The following is a 17,730-nucleotide window of genomic DNA, read 5'->3' on the forward strand; positions in this document are numbered from 1 at the left end:
CTCCGCCCCTCACTCCCGCGCTCCGCCCCGCCCCTCACTCCCGCACTCCGCCCCCCGCCCCTCACTCCCGCACTCCGCCCCGCCCCTCACACCCGCACTCCGCCCCGCCCCTCACACCCGCACTCTGCCCCGTCCCTCACTCCGGCCCGTCCCTCACTCCCACACTCTGCTCTGTGCCGGCTGCTGGAGCCAACACCTTACCTGTGTGGTTTGAAAACTGGACAGAGTTTACCGCGTCGATCTCAAATCCCAAAACCTGCAAGATAGAGAAGGAACAGGTAGGCATAAGAGAGCCAGGTCTGGGGTTCCACGAACCCCAGCAGGCACTGACTCAGAAGAGGGGAGTAAATGAGCCCCGGCCAGCATGGGGCCCCCAGGTGCAGGCCGGAGGGCCGACGTGTCAGAGCAGGAGGCTCTCCCCAAGTCACAGGTGACATTGGCACGTCCAGGGCCTCGAATGTCTGGAGCTGGGTTTCCCTCTCTGGGGAGCAACCAGCCCGGGAGGGCATCGCCCGGCCCACAGCACCTCCATGGAGAAGCACTTCATGCATCATTCCAGAAATCGCACCCAACAAAAGCCCTCAATAAGACTAATAAACTAAACAGTAAAACGAAGACAATACCCGTCTGTCCAGACACTGAACAGAGGCTGCGAGGCTGTCTCTGCTGCGAAAACGTGGGCGTCTACCCCACCCCTTGGAGGAAGCCAGGCCAAGGGCCCCGTGGGCAGCACACATGGCTGAAAAGCCTGAGTGAGAGACAGGGAGTGGGTTCGTGAGGACAGAGAGGGAGGGAAAGGGTGAGGGTTCCAGACAGATGGAGAGGGAGGACAGAACCCACGGAGCGGTGGCCTCCTTCCCATATCTCCAGGGGCCAAGACCGGCCTCTACTAGTATGGGGGGCCATCCCCACCCTCTCCCGTGCACCAGGAATGCCCCAAACCCTCTCTTCCTGCTGCATGTGGACAGCCAATCACCCTTGAGTTCCACCTTCATGTTCAAAGCCAGTGTGTCAGCACTAGGAGAGCGGCTGTTTCCAGGGAGGGGCTTCTGGGGCTTCTCAAATTTGTTTCTTCACTGGGTGGGGTTTGCTTTGTGATAATGAGTTGAGCTATCTGCTTAGGATTTGTATTCACCAAGGTCTTTCTCTGAAGTTGGCATTATCACTAAACTAAGGAAACACGTTAACAGTCTTAGTAATCTAAAAAGTTAAAATTGGCCGGGCGCGGTGGCTCAAGCCTGTAATCCCAGCACTTTGGGAGGCCGAGACGGGCGGATCACGAGGTCAGGAGATCGAGACCATCCTGGCTAACACGGTGAAACCCCGTCTCTACTAAAAAAATACAAAAAACTAGCCGGGCGAGGTGGCGGGCGCCTGTAGTCCCAGCTACTTCGGAGGCTGAGGCAGGAGAATGGCGTGAACCCGGGAGGCGGAGCTTGCAGTGAGCTGAGATCCGGCCACTGCACTCCAGCCTGGGTGACAGAGCAAGACTCCGTCTCAAAAAAAAAAAAAAAAAAAAAAAAAAAAGTTAAAATTAGCACTTTGCGGCCAGGCGCAGTGGCTCATGCCTGTAATCCCGGGACTTTAGGAGGCCGAGGTAGGAGTACAGATTGAGGTCAGGAGTTCAAGACCAGCCTGGGCAACGTGGCAAAAACCCTGTCTCTAAAAAAAACAGAGAAATTAGCCGGGCGTGGTGGCACACGCCCGCAGTCCCAGCTACTCGGGAGGCTGAGGTGGGAGGATCACTGAGCCCAGGATGTGGAGGCTGCAGTGAGCCGTGATGGCACCACTGCACTCTAGCCTGGGTAACAGAGTGAGGCCCTATCTCAAAAAACATAAAAATAAACATAAAAAATAAAATTGGCACTTTGCAAATGCACTAGCCCAAATCCACAGCCTCTATATACAGATGGCTTGCAGTATTTCCAATCCTTTAAAATTCTAACCGACTGTGAAGAAACAGATATTAAGCAACGATGACACAAATCCTGAAAATCCTGCCAAAATATTCTGCTCCACTGCTTCTGGGTGTGTAGATAATTAATCCTTTGGGGCTGGCAAATGTATCCGAGAATGAAGTCGCTATTTTCTGCTTTTAAATGAGAGCACGAGCGAGCTGAGCCTCTGGGCTGGCATCTCCACTTCACACACCCCATCAAAATCAGCCTATTCATCAGCATTGCAAGCTGGTCTGGATGCTTCCAGAGTCTACCCATCCAACTTCATGTGCAAGACAAAGCCAGACTCAGAAGACGACAATGCATGGTGGGGCGGGGTGCCGAGGTCCAGGACAGGAGCCTGGGACCCCAGAGAAAGGGGTCTCCCGCTGTTACACTCGTCCTTCAGCTGGAACCCATCCCTCTGTGCCAGACCGTGCCTCTGGAACTGGCATCTCTGTACAGCAGTGGCGCCTTCCCAGGCACCGCCAGGAGGTACCAAGAGTGTGAAACTGAAGCCTGCGAAGAGAATAGGCTTCTGCCAGCGGCACTCTTCTTCCCCAGGGGCTCTTCTCCCCGCAGGGGCAGCGGTAGTGACCGTCCCTTCCCATAGCAGCAGCAGAATCCACTTTGGGGCTTTCCCACCACCGGCAGAATTCCTCATCACATGCCCCCACAGACCGCCAGCACCCGCCAGTTGGCAGATACCTGCCTTCCCAGCTCCAAGTTCTAAAGAGCCCAGCAATTCTCTCGTATCCCAGGGTCAGCTGCCTGGAGCCGATGCTGGCAGGGTCTTCTCCACGACACCTGTGTTCCCTTTTTGCCTTCTCTGTTTTCTCAATACCTGGCTGAACAGCCTCCACAATTGTTGCTCTGGTTTCTGTTTCTGGACTGGACCCTGCCTGATACACCTCATCTTTCCCCACCCCCCAGGGAGCCAAGGACAGACTGGTTCTTGGCCCAAGGTTCAGCACAGCAGGCAGCTGGGCTCTCCACAACGCTCCCCTCCCGCCCGGAGCGTGGGCCCCAGTTCCGTCTCCTCCACAGACATCACAGGAAGCGCCTTCAACAAGGACAGGCCGGTGCCCTGTGAGCAGCCCTGCCGACTGATGGGACCAGCTTGGGATCCCCGTTAGGGACAGCATCGCTGGTCTGTGTATGTGAATCACCTTATTTTACAGTAAACCCTGTCCCTACAATGGCCTATGGGGCTCTTCGGTGTCAGAATTCTAATAATGACCTTCAGGGGTCCCGCTCACCCTCAGGCAACCCCCTGAGTGTAGGTGAAACCTGTCAGTGTAATAAGATCTCTCTTCCATGAGGATCTTCTTATCCAGGAGAGTCTAAGTGAATGACATGAGCCCTTCAAAAGCAGGGTTTTCTCAGGCTGATGGGCAGAAGGAAAGATCAGAGATTGGAAGTTAAAGAAGGACTCAACGACTGTTGCTGGCTTTGAAGATGGATTGGGTCACGTGATTGCCAGATGCAATAGTGTAGGTCAGCTTTACATATACTCATTATTAAAAACAGTCATGTGGCCAGGCACAGTGGCTCACACCTGTGATTGCAGCACTTTGAGAGGCCAAGGCTAGATGATTGATCACTTAAGGCCAGGAGTTCAAGACCAGCCTGAGCAACATAGCATGATTCCATCTCTATTTTTTAAAAAATTGAGTCATAAAACCTACAATTATGTAAATTATATTATTATTATTATTATTATTTTTTTTTTTTTTTTTTTTTTTGAGAGGGAGTCTGGCTCTGTCGCCCAGGCTGGAGTGCAGTGGCCGGATCTCAGCTCACTGCAAGCTCCGCCTCCCGGGTTTACGCCATTCTCCTGCCTCAGCCTCCCGAGTAGCTGGGACCACAGGCGCCCGCCACTTCTCCCGGCTAGTTTTTTGTATTTTTTAGTAGAGACGGGGTTTCACCGTGTTAGCCAGGATGGTCTTGATCTCCTGACCTCGTGATCCGCCCGTCTCGGCCTCCCAAAGTGCTGGGATTACAGGCTTGAGCCACCGCGCCCGGCTATATTATTATTTTTTGAGACAGGGTCTCGCTCTGTCACCCAGGCTGGAGTGCAGTGGCACATTCATAGCTCACTACAGCCTTGAATTCCTGGGATCAATAGATCCACCCTCTTCAGCCTCCTGAGTAGCTAGGACTACAGGTGCATGCTGCCACACCTGGCTCATTTTTATATTTTTTTGTTGAGACAGAGTCTCACTATGTTGCCCAGGCTGGTCCTGAACTCCTAAGCTCAATTAATTATCCTCCCTTGGCTTCCCAAAGTGCTGGGACTACAGGTACCAGCCACTGCACCCAGACTACATAAATTATATTAAAAGCAAACTTAATAAATATTCTAGCCTCACTACTTCCTAGTTTACTAGCAATTTACCCCATCTGTTGTCTACTGAGCTCTTGGTGTCTATTGAGTCTACAGTGAGGAACACTACATGATGGCGGCTGCTGCACAGCTCTTTCCTAAGCAGGCTGGTAGCTTACCTTCAGCCATAGTGGCAGTGTTCACACCACAGAGTTTGGCAATACATACTCTAAATCAGACACGAGGGCTGGGCACGGTGGCCCACACCTGTAATCCCAGCAGAACATACTCTAAACCAGACATGAGGGCCGGGCTCACGCCTGTAATCCCAGCAGAACATACTCTAAATCAGACATGAGGGCCGGGCATGGTGGCTCACACCTGTAATCCCAGCAGAACATACTCTAAATCAGACATGAGGGCCGGGCTCACGCCTGTAATCCCAGCAGAACATACTCTAAATCAGATATGAGGGCCGGGCAAGGTGGCTCACGCCTGTAATCCCAGCAGAACATACTCTAAATCAGGTATGAGGGCCGGGCACAGTGGCTCACGCCTGTAATCCCAGCAGAACATACTCTAAATCAGATATGAGGGCCGGGCAAGGTGGCTCACGCCTGTAATCCCAGCAGAACATACTCTACATCAGGTATGTGGGCCAGGCACGGTGGCTCACACCTGTAGTCCCAGCACTTTGGGAGGCTGAGGCAGGTGGATCACCTGAAGTCAGGAGTTCGAGACCAGCCTGGCCAACATGGCAAAACCCCGTCTCTACTAAAATTACAAAAATTAGCTGGGCATGGTGGTGCATGCCTGTAATCCCAGCTACTCAGGAGGCTGAGGCAGGAGAATCGCTTGAACCTGGGAGGCGGAGGTTACGCTGAGCTGAGATCACACCACTGCACTCCGGCCTGGGTGACAGAGAGAGACTCCATCTCAAAAAAAATTCAAATCAAATCAAATCACTCAGTTAGGTATGAGCAAGACTCTCTGATGTCCATACCTGCTGTGAGGGTCCACTGAGGCCTGTGGACTACTGCGTCATCCCCCTTCCTGGGATGGTCTTATCAGACCACCGTGCTACTGTTTTTGTTTTCGTTTTGTTGTTTTTTTTTTTTTAGACAAGATCTCACTCTGCTGCCCAGGCTGGAGTCCAGTGGCACAATCTCAGCTCGCTGCAACCTCTGCCTCCTGGGCTCAAGAGATTCTCCTGCCTCCCGAGTAGCTGGGACTACAGGCATGTTTCACCATGCCTGGCTAATTTATTTTTTATTTTTTGTAGAGATGGGGTCTCACTATATTGCCCAGGCTGGTCTTGAACTCCTGGGCTCAAGCGATCCTCCCACCTCAGTCTCCCAAAGTGCTGCGATTACAAGGCATGAGCCATCATGCCTGGCCTGTGCTACGGTTCTGCTCCGAGCTCCCCTCAATGTGCATTCCCCAGCCCCACCTCCAGATGTACCCCTCTAAACACAGCCCTTGAGGGTCTGCTGTGTCCACAGGATGAAGCCCAGACCCCCGAAGCGTCCCACTCCCACAGCTGATGCCCCTGGCTGCTGGGTCGCCCACCACCCTGTGAACTCCTCACTAGGCTGCAGAGCCCTGGGCACCTTCTGAGCCCCCAAAAGCTCTGAAACCCCTGTGCCTGGCCAGCTCCCCTCTCTCAACTCAGACTGTCCTTCTTTCAGCCTCCAAGACCCTGCTGCAACTGTGCCTACGTAGCCTCCGCGACAGCACATGAAGAACGAGGGTTCTTCAGGATTGGGGCTCCCTGCCAGGCCTGGTCAAAGTCCCTGGTCTCTGGCAAACCCACTGCTGCCACAGAACAGCCTGGGTGTCTCCACCAAACGGTCTGAAGGACAAGCTTCTGCTCAGCCTCTACCGCAAGGCGTAAGTCCGCTCCAGCTGCCTAGGAAGGACCAGCGGGCTAAAAGGCCACTACATAAAGGGAACAAGCGCCAAGCACACAGGGGAGCCAGGGTGGGAAAACCCGCGGGGCCCGCAGCCAGGGGGCAGGAAGAGGGGGGCTGGGATTTGCACCCTCATCTGTGCGAGGTATTGGGGCTCCCCCACCCGCCGGAGTGCGCCCCGTCTGCTGCCGGGAGAGAAAGCCGGTCAGATGGCTACACTCTGCCCTGGGGGGGTCAAAATAATCCCAGCAGAGTCTAGGCCAGTGGGATGGCTTGGAAAGGGTTTCAACGTCCTCATGGGAACTTCCTGCGGTTGGGGGGTTGGGGAGCCACGGCGGCAATCACTGGGGCGGGGCAAGGGCTTTCAACCTTGTTAGTCATCTGGTCCAGCCACAAGAGCAGCGGAGGCGGCAGAACCACTGGCGAGCTCTCGGACTCCCTTCTCCCCGCCGCCCATAACAGGAGCTCATCCTCTGCCAGGCGCAGCCCCCAGTCCTCCTCCCTCCGCCGGGCCGGTCCTGTGAGCAACCCTCCTCCTGCCCACGTGCGGCAGTGGCTGCCTCGGGCTCCTCCCAGGGCCCACGTGCGCGCCGTAGCGGCAGCATCCCACCCTGCTCACAGTAAGGCAGACAGCGAGACACAGCGAGACACTACGTGAGCGTGGTGGCTCAGCTGATCCTCCTCCTCCCGGGACGCAGAGTGACTCAGAGCGGCAGGAGTGGGGGAAGCTCTGGAACATTCCAGCGCAGCTCCTCCACCCCAGCCTGACCACCCTGGTTCCAGGCGTTCCGGGGAGAGCCGGGTGAGTGCTGGCAGCAGCAGAAACCTCCCTGTAGCTTGTTTTGCAGCGACCTCTGACCACTTTAGGAAATCGGAATGAGGACAGAGGATGGGAGAGATCACGTGACTGCTTCACCCTGATCAACCTGGGGCCCGAGCACCCTGTGTCCCTCCCACTGTCTGTCACTGGTCAGCCCTACAATCCAAGTCAACCATGTCCTTCGTCCTACAAACTCCAAGCGGAATTTCTGGTAGAAATGGCCCTGAGCCCCCCCCAGAGCAGTCTCCCCTCATCCCTCACCCACCCGTGACTCAGTCTTCACAGCTCCAGGGTCCATCACCTGGGCCCCCAGAGCACATGGACACCCAGCCCTGTACTTCCAGGTTCACGGTACCGCACAGGGACCGTGCACTGGCTGGTCAGGGGCTGCCAGGTGCTGGGCTCACTGCAAAGTGCTAAGGGAAGGCAGAGGTCATGGCTGGGCTCAGAAGTACCCAGATGGCCAGACAGCTGGGGGCTGAGTCCAGGGACTGCCAAAGCAACATTCCTGACCCAATATGGGCTCCCTGGCGTGACCTCAGGCCCTGTCCACCCCCACAGCGTACAGCAAAAATGCCACCTTATTCTAGCTCCAAAGTTGGCTCCACAGGGCCTCACACCCGCTGCACCCTCCTCCTAGAGGCCGTTCCTCCCTGTGCCCTGGCCAGCAGAGCTCCACCTAGTGCTGGCTCCCTTCCGCCCCTTGGAACTCGCTCCCACGCACAGCAACTGGCCCTTGGGGTTAGCCAAACCTGTGTGCACCGCAGTTTCCTCGTTTAGCTGTCCTAGGTCAACCACATTCCCAGCGGCTTGGCAACTGTCACAGGTAAGGAGATGGGACAAGAGGCTGAGCAGGGCTACCCACCTGCTTCAGGAATGGGGAAAGCTGCCAAGAGAAGTGGCCAAGGACAGGGACAGGGACTGGCAGGCTTGTCTTGGCCACAGAACCCTTTAAAACAGAGACCCCATGCAGAGCCGGGGAATAGACGGGCACAGGGCGGTGCTCTGTGGGCAGTAAGGGAGGCACTGCCGGCCCCTCCCCGGCGGGTCGCACGGTTTTTTGCTCAGCCCATCTCTGACAACTCCTTTCTTCCTTTCTCCTTGAGAAGTTCCCTCTGTTCTTATTCCTCGGCGTCACTCACTTTGTGAACTGGGCGCACATGATTCCATTTCAAAAGCTCTGTGTGGGTGTGTGTGCACCCGCAGACACCAAGGCCAAGAAGCCACAAAGCCAGTCAGCAGCCCCAGTGTCCCTGAAGCTGCCCGCTCTGCAGATCCGCCCCTCCCTTTCCAGAGAATGGCAGTCACGCCAAGCCTCCTAAGAAGGGGGAAGTCACTCACAGGAAAGACGGGGGGTCAGCCAACACTGGGGCCTGCAGAGCAACACACCACACACACACACACGTGCACACATGCTTCCCATGACACACACGTGCATGCCCAGACGTGCACACATCCCCCATACACATATGCATCCCACATGCACACATACCATGTATGCACACACACACCATGTACACATATGCACACCATGTACACACACACCATGTACACCCCATGTGCACACACGCACACCCATACACACCATGTGCACACACGCACACCATGTACACACAAGCACACCCACATACACACCGTGTACACATAGGCACACCCACACACCATGTACACACAAGCACACCCACATATATGCCATGTACACAGACGCACACCATGTACACACATGCATACCCATACACACACACCATGTACACACACGCACACCATGTACACACACCATGTACACACAGGCACACCCAAATACACACCATGTACACACAAGCACACCCACATACACACCATGTGCACACAAGCACACCCACATACACACCATGTACACACAAGCACACCCACATACCATGTGCACACAAGCACACCCACATACACACACCATGTACACACATACCATGCACACACAAGCACACCCACATACACACACCATGTACACAGCATGTACACACACGCACACCATGTACACACAAGCACACCCACATACATACACACCATGTACACACACATACCATGTACACACAAGCACACCCACACACCATGTACACACACACCATGTACACACAAGCATACCCACATACACACCATGTACACACAAGCACACCCACATACACACACATGTACACACACACACACCATGTACACACATGCACACCCACATACATACACCATGTACACACATGCACACCATGTACACACATGCACAACCACATACACATACACACACATATGCACCGATGTGGGCTAGAGCCAGAGGCAAGAGGGAAAAATAGATCAGAAAATGGGACCAATAGGCTGGGTGCAGTGGCTCATGCCTGTAATCCCAACACTTTGGGAGGCTGAGGCGAGTGCATCGCCTGAGGTCAGGAGTTCAAGACCAGCCTGGGCAACATGGTGAAACCCTGTGTCTACCAAAATACAAAAATTGGCTGGGCACAGTGGCTCATGCCTGTAATCCCAGTATTTTGGGAGGCTGAGGCGGCCGGATCACAAGGTCAGGAGATCGAGACCATCCTGGCTAACACAGTGAAACCCCGTCTCTACTAAAAATAGAAAAAAATTAGCTGGGCATGGTAGCGGGCGCCTGTAGTCTCAGCTACTCGGGAGGCTGAGGCAGGAGAATGGCGTGAACCTGGGGGGCGGAGCTTGCAGTGAGCTGAGATCCGGCCACTGCACTCCAGCCTGGGCGACAGAGCAAGACTCTGTCTCAAAAAAAAAAAAAAAAAAAAGACAAAATACGAAAATTAGCCTGGCGTGGTGGAGCCTGCCTGTAGTCCCAGCTACTCGAGAGGCTAAGGCAGGAGAATAGCAAGAACCCGGGAAGTGGAAGCTGCAGTGAGCTGAGATCACGCCACTGCACTCCAGCCTGGGTGACAGAGTGAGACTCGGTCTCAAAAAAAAAAAAAAAAAGAGGAGACAAGGAAAATGGGACCGATAAGTTCCTGTTTTTCTCCATGACAGCCAAACAGGAATAACAGAAACCTCAGTCCCAAACTAAGAGAGTCACAAAAGCAAGAAACTAGCCAAAATTTTGTTCCTTCTTGGAGAAAGAGTAAAGAAAAAGAAGAAATACCAGAAAAAAAACACCTGTTTCCTGGATTGGGACACATTCTGGCTCAGACTCAGGGATTGGCAGAGGCCACAGAGAGAGAGAGAGAGAATCTCAACTAGATGGGAGGAAAGCCAGCTGTCCAGCGTGGCCCGGAGAGCACGTGGGAACGTTCCGAGGACTCTCAGACACATCTCCAACCTGCAGCACCAGCGTCACCTCTAGGGAAGTTAGTGAGGGCCACTCGAGGCAGGAAGGAGGCACACTTCAGTGCTGGCTCTTTTTTTTTTCTTTTCTTTTCTTTTTGAGGCTTAGTCTTGCTCTGTCGCCTGGGCTGGAGTGCAGTGGTGCAATCTCGGCTCACTGCATCCTCCACCTCCTGGGTTTAAGCATTTCTCCTTCCTCACCGGCTCCCCCCCACCCCGGCCCCCGAGTAGATGGGATTACAGTAGTGTGCCACCACGCCCAGCTATTTTTTGTATTTTTAGTAGAGACGGGGTTTCACCATGTTGGCCAGGCTGGTCTCGAACTCCTGACCTCAGATGACCCACCCACCTCAGCCTCCCAAAGTGCTGGGATTACAGGTGTGAGCCACCGTGCCTGGCCCAACGATGGCTTTTTTGTGCTGTTTGCAAATGCAAGTCACCTTGAAAAATGTTAAGGCAAAAATGATGCCTTTTAAAAGGCAGGGTGGTACTCTTCCAGGATCTTACCAGTGCAGTTCTCAAGAAACAGAAGGCTCTTTCTATCCTAGGAATTCTAAGAAAAAATGTAAAGGTTTTTCAAAACACTAGATTTTTGTTTTGTTTTGTTCTTGTTTTTTTTTTTTTTTTTTTGAGACGGAGTCTTGCTCTGTCCGCCAGGCTGGAGCACAGTGGTGCGATCTCGGTTCACTGCAAGCTCCACCTCCCAGGTTCACACCATTCTCCCGCCTCAGCCTCCCGAGTAGCTGGGACTACAGGCGCCACCACCACGCCTGGCTGATTTTTTGTATTTTCAGTAGAGATGGGGTTTCACCATGTTAGCCAGACTGGTTTCGATCTCCTGACCTTGTGATCCGCCCGCCTCGGCCTCCCAAAGTGCTGGGATTACAGGCGTGAGCCACCGCGCCTGGCCAACACCAGGCGTTTTGACCATTTCCCCAAGAGAACCCCCAGCGATGACACATCTCTGAAGAAGAGGCCACCTTGCAGAGCAGGGGATTTGTTTTTTCTTTTTTGAGACAGGGTCTACCTAGTGCACTGGTATTCTCTGTCAACTTTCTGGTTAAAAATACATTGTATTGGCCAGGCACGGTGGCTCACGCCTGTAATCCCAGCACTTTGGGAGGCCGAGACGGGCGGATCATGAGGTCAGGAGATCGAGACCGTCCTGGCTAACACGGTGAAACCCCGTCTCTACTAAAAATACAAAAAAATGAGCCGGGCGATGTGGCGGGCGCCTGTAGTCCCAGCTACTCGGGAGGCTGAGGCAGGAGAATGGCGGGAACCCGGGAGGCGGAGCTTGCAGTGAGCTGAGATCCAGCCACTGCACTCCAGCCTGGGTGACAGAGCGAGACTCCGTCTCAAAACAAACAAACAAACAAACAAAAAACCATTGTATTTCCATACATGTTTATTTTTTATTTTATTTTATTTTTTTTTGAGACAGGGTCTCACTCTTGTCACCCAGGCTGGAGTGCAATGGCACCATCACAGGTCACTGCATCCTCCACCTCCCGGGCTTAGGTGATCCTCCCACTTCAGCTTCCCAAGTAGGTGGGACTACAGATGCGAGTCACATAGCCAGCTTTTTTTTTCTTGTAGAGATGGAGTCTTGCTGTGTTGCCCAGGCTGGTCTCAAACTCCCAGGCTCAAGTGATCCACCCACCTCGGCCTCTGAAAGCACTGGGATCATAAGTATGAGCCGCCGCACCTGGGCTTGGGGATTCTTAAATATTCGAAGATAGAAATCAGCTCCTGACTTGAGGGCCCTCAAGCAACCCCCTTGGGACCCCATCGTGCATCTCTGGGAGCCCGGGGTAACTCGCTGCTCGCGTCCAGGAGCTGCTAAAGTGCTGAGGTCCCAAAGCTCTGCAGCTTCTACTCCTGGCCATAGAAGCGGGGCCCAGTAAGCAGGTGGGACCCTCGACCTCTGCCACAGCTACTTTTGCCAACGTCACTCAGCAGGTAGGAGTCAGAGCAGGTGCTGACATCCAGGGTTCCAGGGCAGGGAGCCCCCTGCTTCTTCCTGTGGGGTGTCTGAGCCACAGTCCGCCTGCCAGCAGGCATGGCATTGAGGCCCCGGACGGAGCCAGCCACCTCACAGCATCTTGTGGTGGGGGCTGCAGGGAGTCCCACGGTCTTGCCTTCTGGTCTCTGCAATGTGGTATTTAAATGGTTCTTGAGCTAAGGCCCCAAGTTAGATTGACAAAGCCATGGAATTCAATCATTTAATGCCTGATGTCTACGACCTCCTCCCTAGGAGCGGCCCTATGAGAGCACACGTGCACTGTGGTCCTGCAGCACAGGGGTCACTTATGTCTGAGGCAGCAGTGCCTGGTGCCTGGCCTCAGCTGCTCCAGAGGCTGACAGATGAAGGACACCGACGTCACCCAGCCAGCGGGAGCCACTACCTCTCCACCTGGCCGGGACGCACAGGGTCAGGACAGGCTTGCCTCTCCCCACAGGGCAGCTACTGGCCTTCGATGTACTCAGGACAATCTCTGCACAGCCCAGTTTGGAGACTCATGGCTGTGCTGCTCCCCTCGTTTCCAAAAACGACAGCTTGACGTCATCAACTTCTGGGCCTTTAATTCACCCCTTGATTTGTGCCACTTTCAAATTTCTCTGAAGGCTCCTACTGGAAGGAAGGCCCTTTCCAGACTGAATGCTGGACCCTCGAAGGGTATGTTTAACTGAAACCTGCGAAGGGGATTCTATTTGGAAAAAGGATATTTGGGTTGGGCGCGGTGGCTCACACCTGTAATCCCAGCACTTTGGGAGGCTGAGGGGGGCAGATTACCTGAGGTCAGGAGCTCAAGACCAGCCTGGCCAACATGGTGAAACCCCATCTCTACTAAAAAGAAATACAGAAAAATTAGTCAGGCATTGTGGCACATACTTGTAATCCCAGCTGCTCAGGAGGCTGAGGCAGGAGAATTGCTTGTACCTGGAAGGGGGAGGTTGCAGTGAGCCGAGATTGCACCACTGCACTTCAGCCTGAGCGATGGAGCGAGACCCTCGTCTCAAAAACAAACAAAAAAAAAAATGAAAGAAAGAAAAAGAAAAAGGATCTTTGCAGATGTAAGATTCCAAGATGAGATCACACCAGATGATCCGGGTGGGCCTGAATCCCACGTCAAGTGTGCTTTTCAGAGAGCACACGGGGCGGAGGCCACGTGAGGACAGAGACAGAGACTGGAGTGATTTGGCTGTAAGCTCCAGAAGCCTGGGGCCACCAAGAGCCGGAGGAGGCCGGGGAGGACCCTCATATGGAGGGAGCATGGCCCTGCCCACACCCTGCTCTCAGACTTCTGGCCCCCAGACTATGGGAGGTGAATTTCTGCTACAGCGAGCCACCTGGTTATGGCAGTCCGGGCAAACTCCTACATGATCCTAAGGCTGCCTACGGTATTTTCACTCCAGCAAACTCATATATAACCCTACGGCTGTGTACCTTAGGGTTATGGAAGCAATAGGACAAAGGGGGTTGGGAAGCTGCCCTGAGGGCCCAGGATCTCCTCCACGCAGTGAGGCCTATAGAAACACGTGAGCTGCTGAACTGATGAGCCGGGAAGGCTTTCCACAGATACACACCCAGGGCTCCAAAGAGCCAAACCTCCCAGCCCCGGAAGAGCCTGAGGTTTCCTACACCCAAGAGGAAGTCCTACCAATGTGGAAGGGCAGCCACTCGTTCCCTCCACTCCTTCCTGCCTAGAATCCAAGCCAGAGCAGTGGGGAAGTGTCCCACCCCAAGGCGCATCCCATGGCCTGTCCTTGGGCAGGTCTATGCTTGGCTCAGGCAGCCCCCCGATTCCTCTCCATGCACCCCCAGACCTCGAGCCTGTCAATCTGCAAACCCAAATCATGCTGCCTGACACACTGCACCTCCTGCCAGCACTGGTCATGCCAACATGTTCCCTCCTTAAGTTCTCTGCCACTAAAATGAACCTTGGGCTTAGGCCCAGAAACAAAATCCAAACACAGGCTCAAGGTTTTGCTCTGCCCAGGGAGGGAGGCTGCCTCCTGGCTGCAGAGCGACACACGGAGAGGACCTGGCAGAAAGTGGCTGGGGAGAATAGCTCTGAAGTCCAGATGTGCAGATGGTCCAGTCATGACAAACCTGTGCTACACTCACAGGGAATCAGTGGGAGCTCCCTGGCAATGGGCATACCCCAAGTCTGGCATGAAGGGCACAAGGAGCCCTGGTGCTATCTTGCAAACAGGTATTGTGCCTAGTTTGCAAGTAAGACTCCGGAAGGCTCAGAAACCAGGGCCAGATCCCTCAGCTGGAATTCCAAGATGAGGAGACACCTGCTTTGAGGTGGGACCCCCAGACACCTGGGTCAGTCCCCATAAGGAGCCTCTCCAGCCACCCTGCTACATGCCACACCCCTGAGGCATTCTCCAGTCTCATTCCAAGTAGCAATGAGGCAAATCTCTGGGGCCCAGCCAGAGGCTCTGTTCTGCCGGTTTGTAAGTTTTCTTTCCCTACATTCAGCCATGTGAACAAGGCTTTGGAGTCCTAAGCCATACGATGATGATCAAAATCAAGAACAAACTCTCGCAAGAGCAGCTCTAGACTTTGGGGACGCTTCCCCTTGGAACTGCGGCTGGAAGCGGCAAACGCCAGCCCCAAGGCCACTTCCAGGCTCTGTCTCCCAGTCCCTCCTGTGCCCACTAAGGCTGGTCCAGGCTGGTTGGGTCGCTGGCCATCTCAGCCCCTCCCTCATCGTATTGTTTCTGCTTGTCCAGCCGGTATTGGACGTCGGGGTATGGGAGCAAAACGCCTGCATGGAACCCTGTGGAGCCCACAGGTAAGGACGCCGGGCACTGGGGAGACCCCAGGTAGGAAGAGCAGCACCATCCTTACGAGGCTCCACCTGAGGTGAGCAATCAGAGGACACCCCTCCCTTGAGTCACTGGGAGTTAGAGAACAAGGGACATTGCTGGAGTATCCCGAGGGAGTCAAAGAAGGAAACAGTTTGCCCAGTGAAGTAGGAGGTGGACGGAAGGAGGGACGGGACAGACGTTGCAGGACCTGCACACTTCTGCCAAGACAGCAGATGCTGTCCTTAGAGCCCCCTGGTTCCACACTCCCTGGCTGCCCCTGCTTTAGAGACCCTGCACCTTTCTTCCCAAGCCCAGTCCTACTTCTGACTCTGCCCAAGCAATCCACCAGCCTGTGGTGACCTCCCCGACCCGCCTCAAGCTAGGAGTGGCCCAGAGCAGTGCTTAATAGCTAGGGCCACAGAACCTGTGCACCCTGACTGTCCCAGGCAGGGTCTGCCCGCAGCTGGCTGGAAAACGGGCTCAAGTGAGACGGCCTGTGAAGCAACGCACCCTGCCCAACAGGACCTCCACTTCACTCCGGACTTGAACCCCCTATTTTTCCACACTCAACTCTGCTCGGTTCTCCTGGGGGCATGCCTAGGTCGGCCCTCAGATTCCACCGAAGCTCTGCTCCCCCCTTCCTGCCTTCCTCCCAGGTTAGCCCGCACCGCAGGCCTCACCGTGCCCAAGTGGCCCTTCTTTACATCCCGCGGGGCCCAGCACACGGACCGGGCATACCTGCTCCCATCCCCAAGGACCAGGCGATAGGTGAGCAGCATGGGCGAGCCACCACCCTGCAGGGCACCCCCAGCCCTCCTGCTGACTCGACAAGGCCAGGAAGTGCCCGTCGTCCTGGTTCTGCCTCGGCTCTGCGTGACACCCATGCCACTGCACCCAGGCCTCTCTTACCCCTCCACGGGCCACTTAGCTGCAACCAGGAAGCCGTGGGCTAACGCGTTTTAAAAGGTGGCTCCCTAAAGCCGATCCGCACAGTCCCGAACTGTTTTCTGGGGCTTTTCCTCGTCAGAGCAAACACCTGCAGGGATGCCGCTCTGCCAAAGGGTGCAAGGCAGTCCCCGCCCCACCCTCTTCCCTTTGGCCACCTCCTGGCGTGGTCAGGCCAAGAGTGGAGTCCACCCTCGTGGGCACTGTGACCTCACTCGGAGTCTTCCTCCCTCTTCCCGACCTCCTGACCCACAGGGGCCCAGCAGGTAAGCGCGCTAACGCCTCGAGCTCCACGGCCGCCTCTGCGTTCCAGCGGGGCAAGGTCCCGGCTCGCGTGACTGCTCCGGGACTCCTCGGGGCTCTGCGGCATTTCTTCGCCTCCGGGAGCCTCACCGCCCCCCCTCCCCCGCCCCCGCGGCAGTCGGCCCGATCGGCGGGAAGGGGCGAGGACGAGCGGCTGCGCCACAGCTGGTGCACAGGACTCCCTCCTACCCGTGCACCCCGACGCCGGACACTTCCCACCCGCAGGGGCCCCCAGAGCGCTCAGCCCTCCGCTTCCGCCCCCGCAAGCCAAGCAGAGCGGGCGACCCATCCCGCGCCTGTCTCCCGGGCGCCAGCGCCAGGCTCTGCCCGCAGCTCCCAAGCCTCCCTCGGGTAACTGAGGCTCGTCTCGGGCAGCTCCGCCAAGGTCACGGGCTCGGGTTACGTAAGCCCGGGCTGCGGGCGGATGCGTACCTGCAGCGGGAACGTGGCCGCCCGGTTGCCCACGTAGCCGCGAACGACGTGGCTCTGTATGGAGAGCACCCGGCACTCCTCCTCCATGCCGGGCCTGGCCGCGGCGGCGCGGGGCCGAGGCGGGGGCACAGTCTCCGCCGCTCGCTCGGGCTCCGGCTTGGCTCGGTTCGAGCTCGGGCTCCGACCCCTACTCCCCTCGGCTCCGACTCCGGCTCTGGCGTGCGACGGCCTCGGTCGGCGCAGACGCCTCCTTCTGACCTCAGCTGGCGGCTCCGAACCCGCGAGTTCCGCGCGGCGCCGGGGGCGGGCCGAGGGCGGGCCGGGGCGGGGACAGCCGCGCGGGCTCCGCCCCCGGGCTGGGAGGAAGCGAAACCCGACCCCGGCCGCGCCGCCACGCCCGGTGGCCCCCGCCACTCTGCCGCCGGAAACGCTGGGTTTGCACTGTCATTCCACCGGGAGAGGGCTCTGGAGCGCCGTTCGTTCATTCATTCAGTCAACACGCGTGCTCCGCTCCAGCCCTGCTCCCCGCGCCCAGCCGCGCGCAGGGGAGACTCGAAGGCCCGGGCGCCACGCCCCAGACCTCCGGGCGCGACATTCTCACCACCCGGAGAACCACGAGAGTGCACGCGGGCGTGGGAAGAGTGCCGAGGCGCGGAAGTGACCCCAGACCCCGGATCCCCAAGGGAACCACGCTCTCAATTGCCTGCAGGGTCCGGAGCCCGCATCCAATCCACGTCCCCTCCCACGGGCCGCGGGAGCTGACAAACACGGGGCCGATGGGACCCAGTCTCCCCCACACCGGCCTGGGGTGGCGGGCTTCTCCGGGGCGCCCCAGACCCTTGCGGACCCTGAGTACCCCCTCCGGTGGCCCGGCCTTCAGAGGCGCCCAGCCCCCGGCCACATGCCCGGCCCTACATCCACAGGTGC

General features: G+C 56.3%; 1 protein-coding gene across 2 annotated transcripts in view; it reads right to left on the reverse strand.

The window, feature by feature from the left end:
* PDXK (pyridoxal kinase) overlaps window positions 1–17,087 on the reverse strand; it is a 42,521-nt gene extending 25,434 nt beyond the window's left edge. For both annotated transcript variants that reach the window (XM_025378985.1, XM_025378984.1), the window contains exons 1-2: window positions 16,804–17,087; window positions 202–256 (exon numbers count right to left, since the gene is read on the reverse strand). In XM_025378985.1, coding sequence (XP_025234770.1) covers window positions 202–256; window positions 16,804–16,890 — 142 coding nt within the window. In that variant the 5' untranslated portion in view covers window positions 16,891–17,087. The remainder of the gene's footprint in view (window positions 1–201; window positions 257–16,803) is intronic.
* Between the last annotated feature and the right edge of the window lie 643 nt (window positions 17,088–17,730).

The sequence above is a fragment of the Theropithecus gelada genome, chromosome 3, assembly GCF_003255815.1.
Source record: "Theropithecus gelada isolate Dixy chromosome 3, Tgel_1.0, whole genome shotgun sequence".
Taxonomy (NCBI): domain Eukaryota; kingdom Metazoa; phylum Chordata; class Mammalia; order Primates; family Cercopithecidae; genus Theropithecus; species Theropithecus gelada.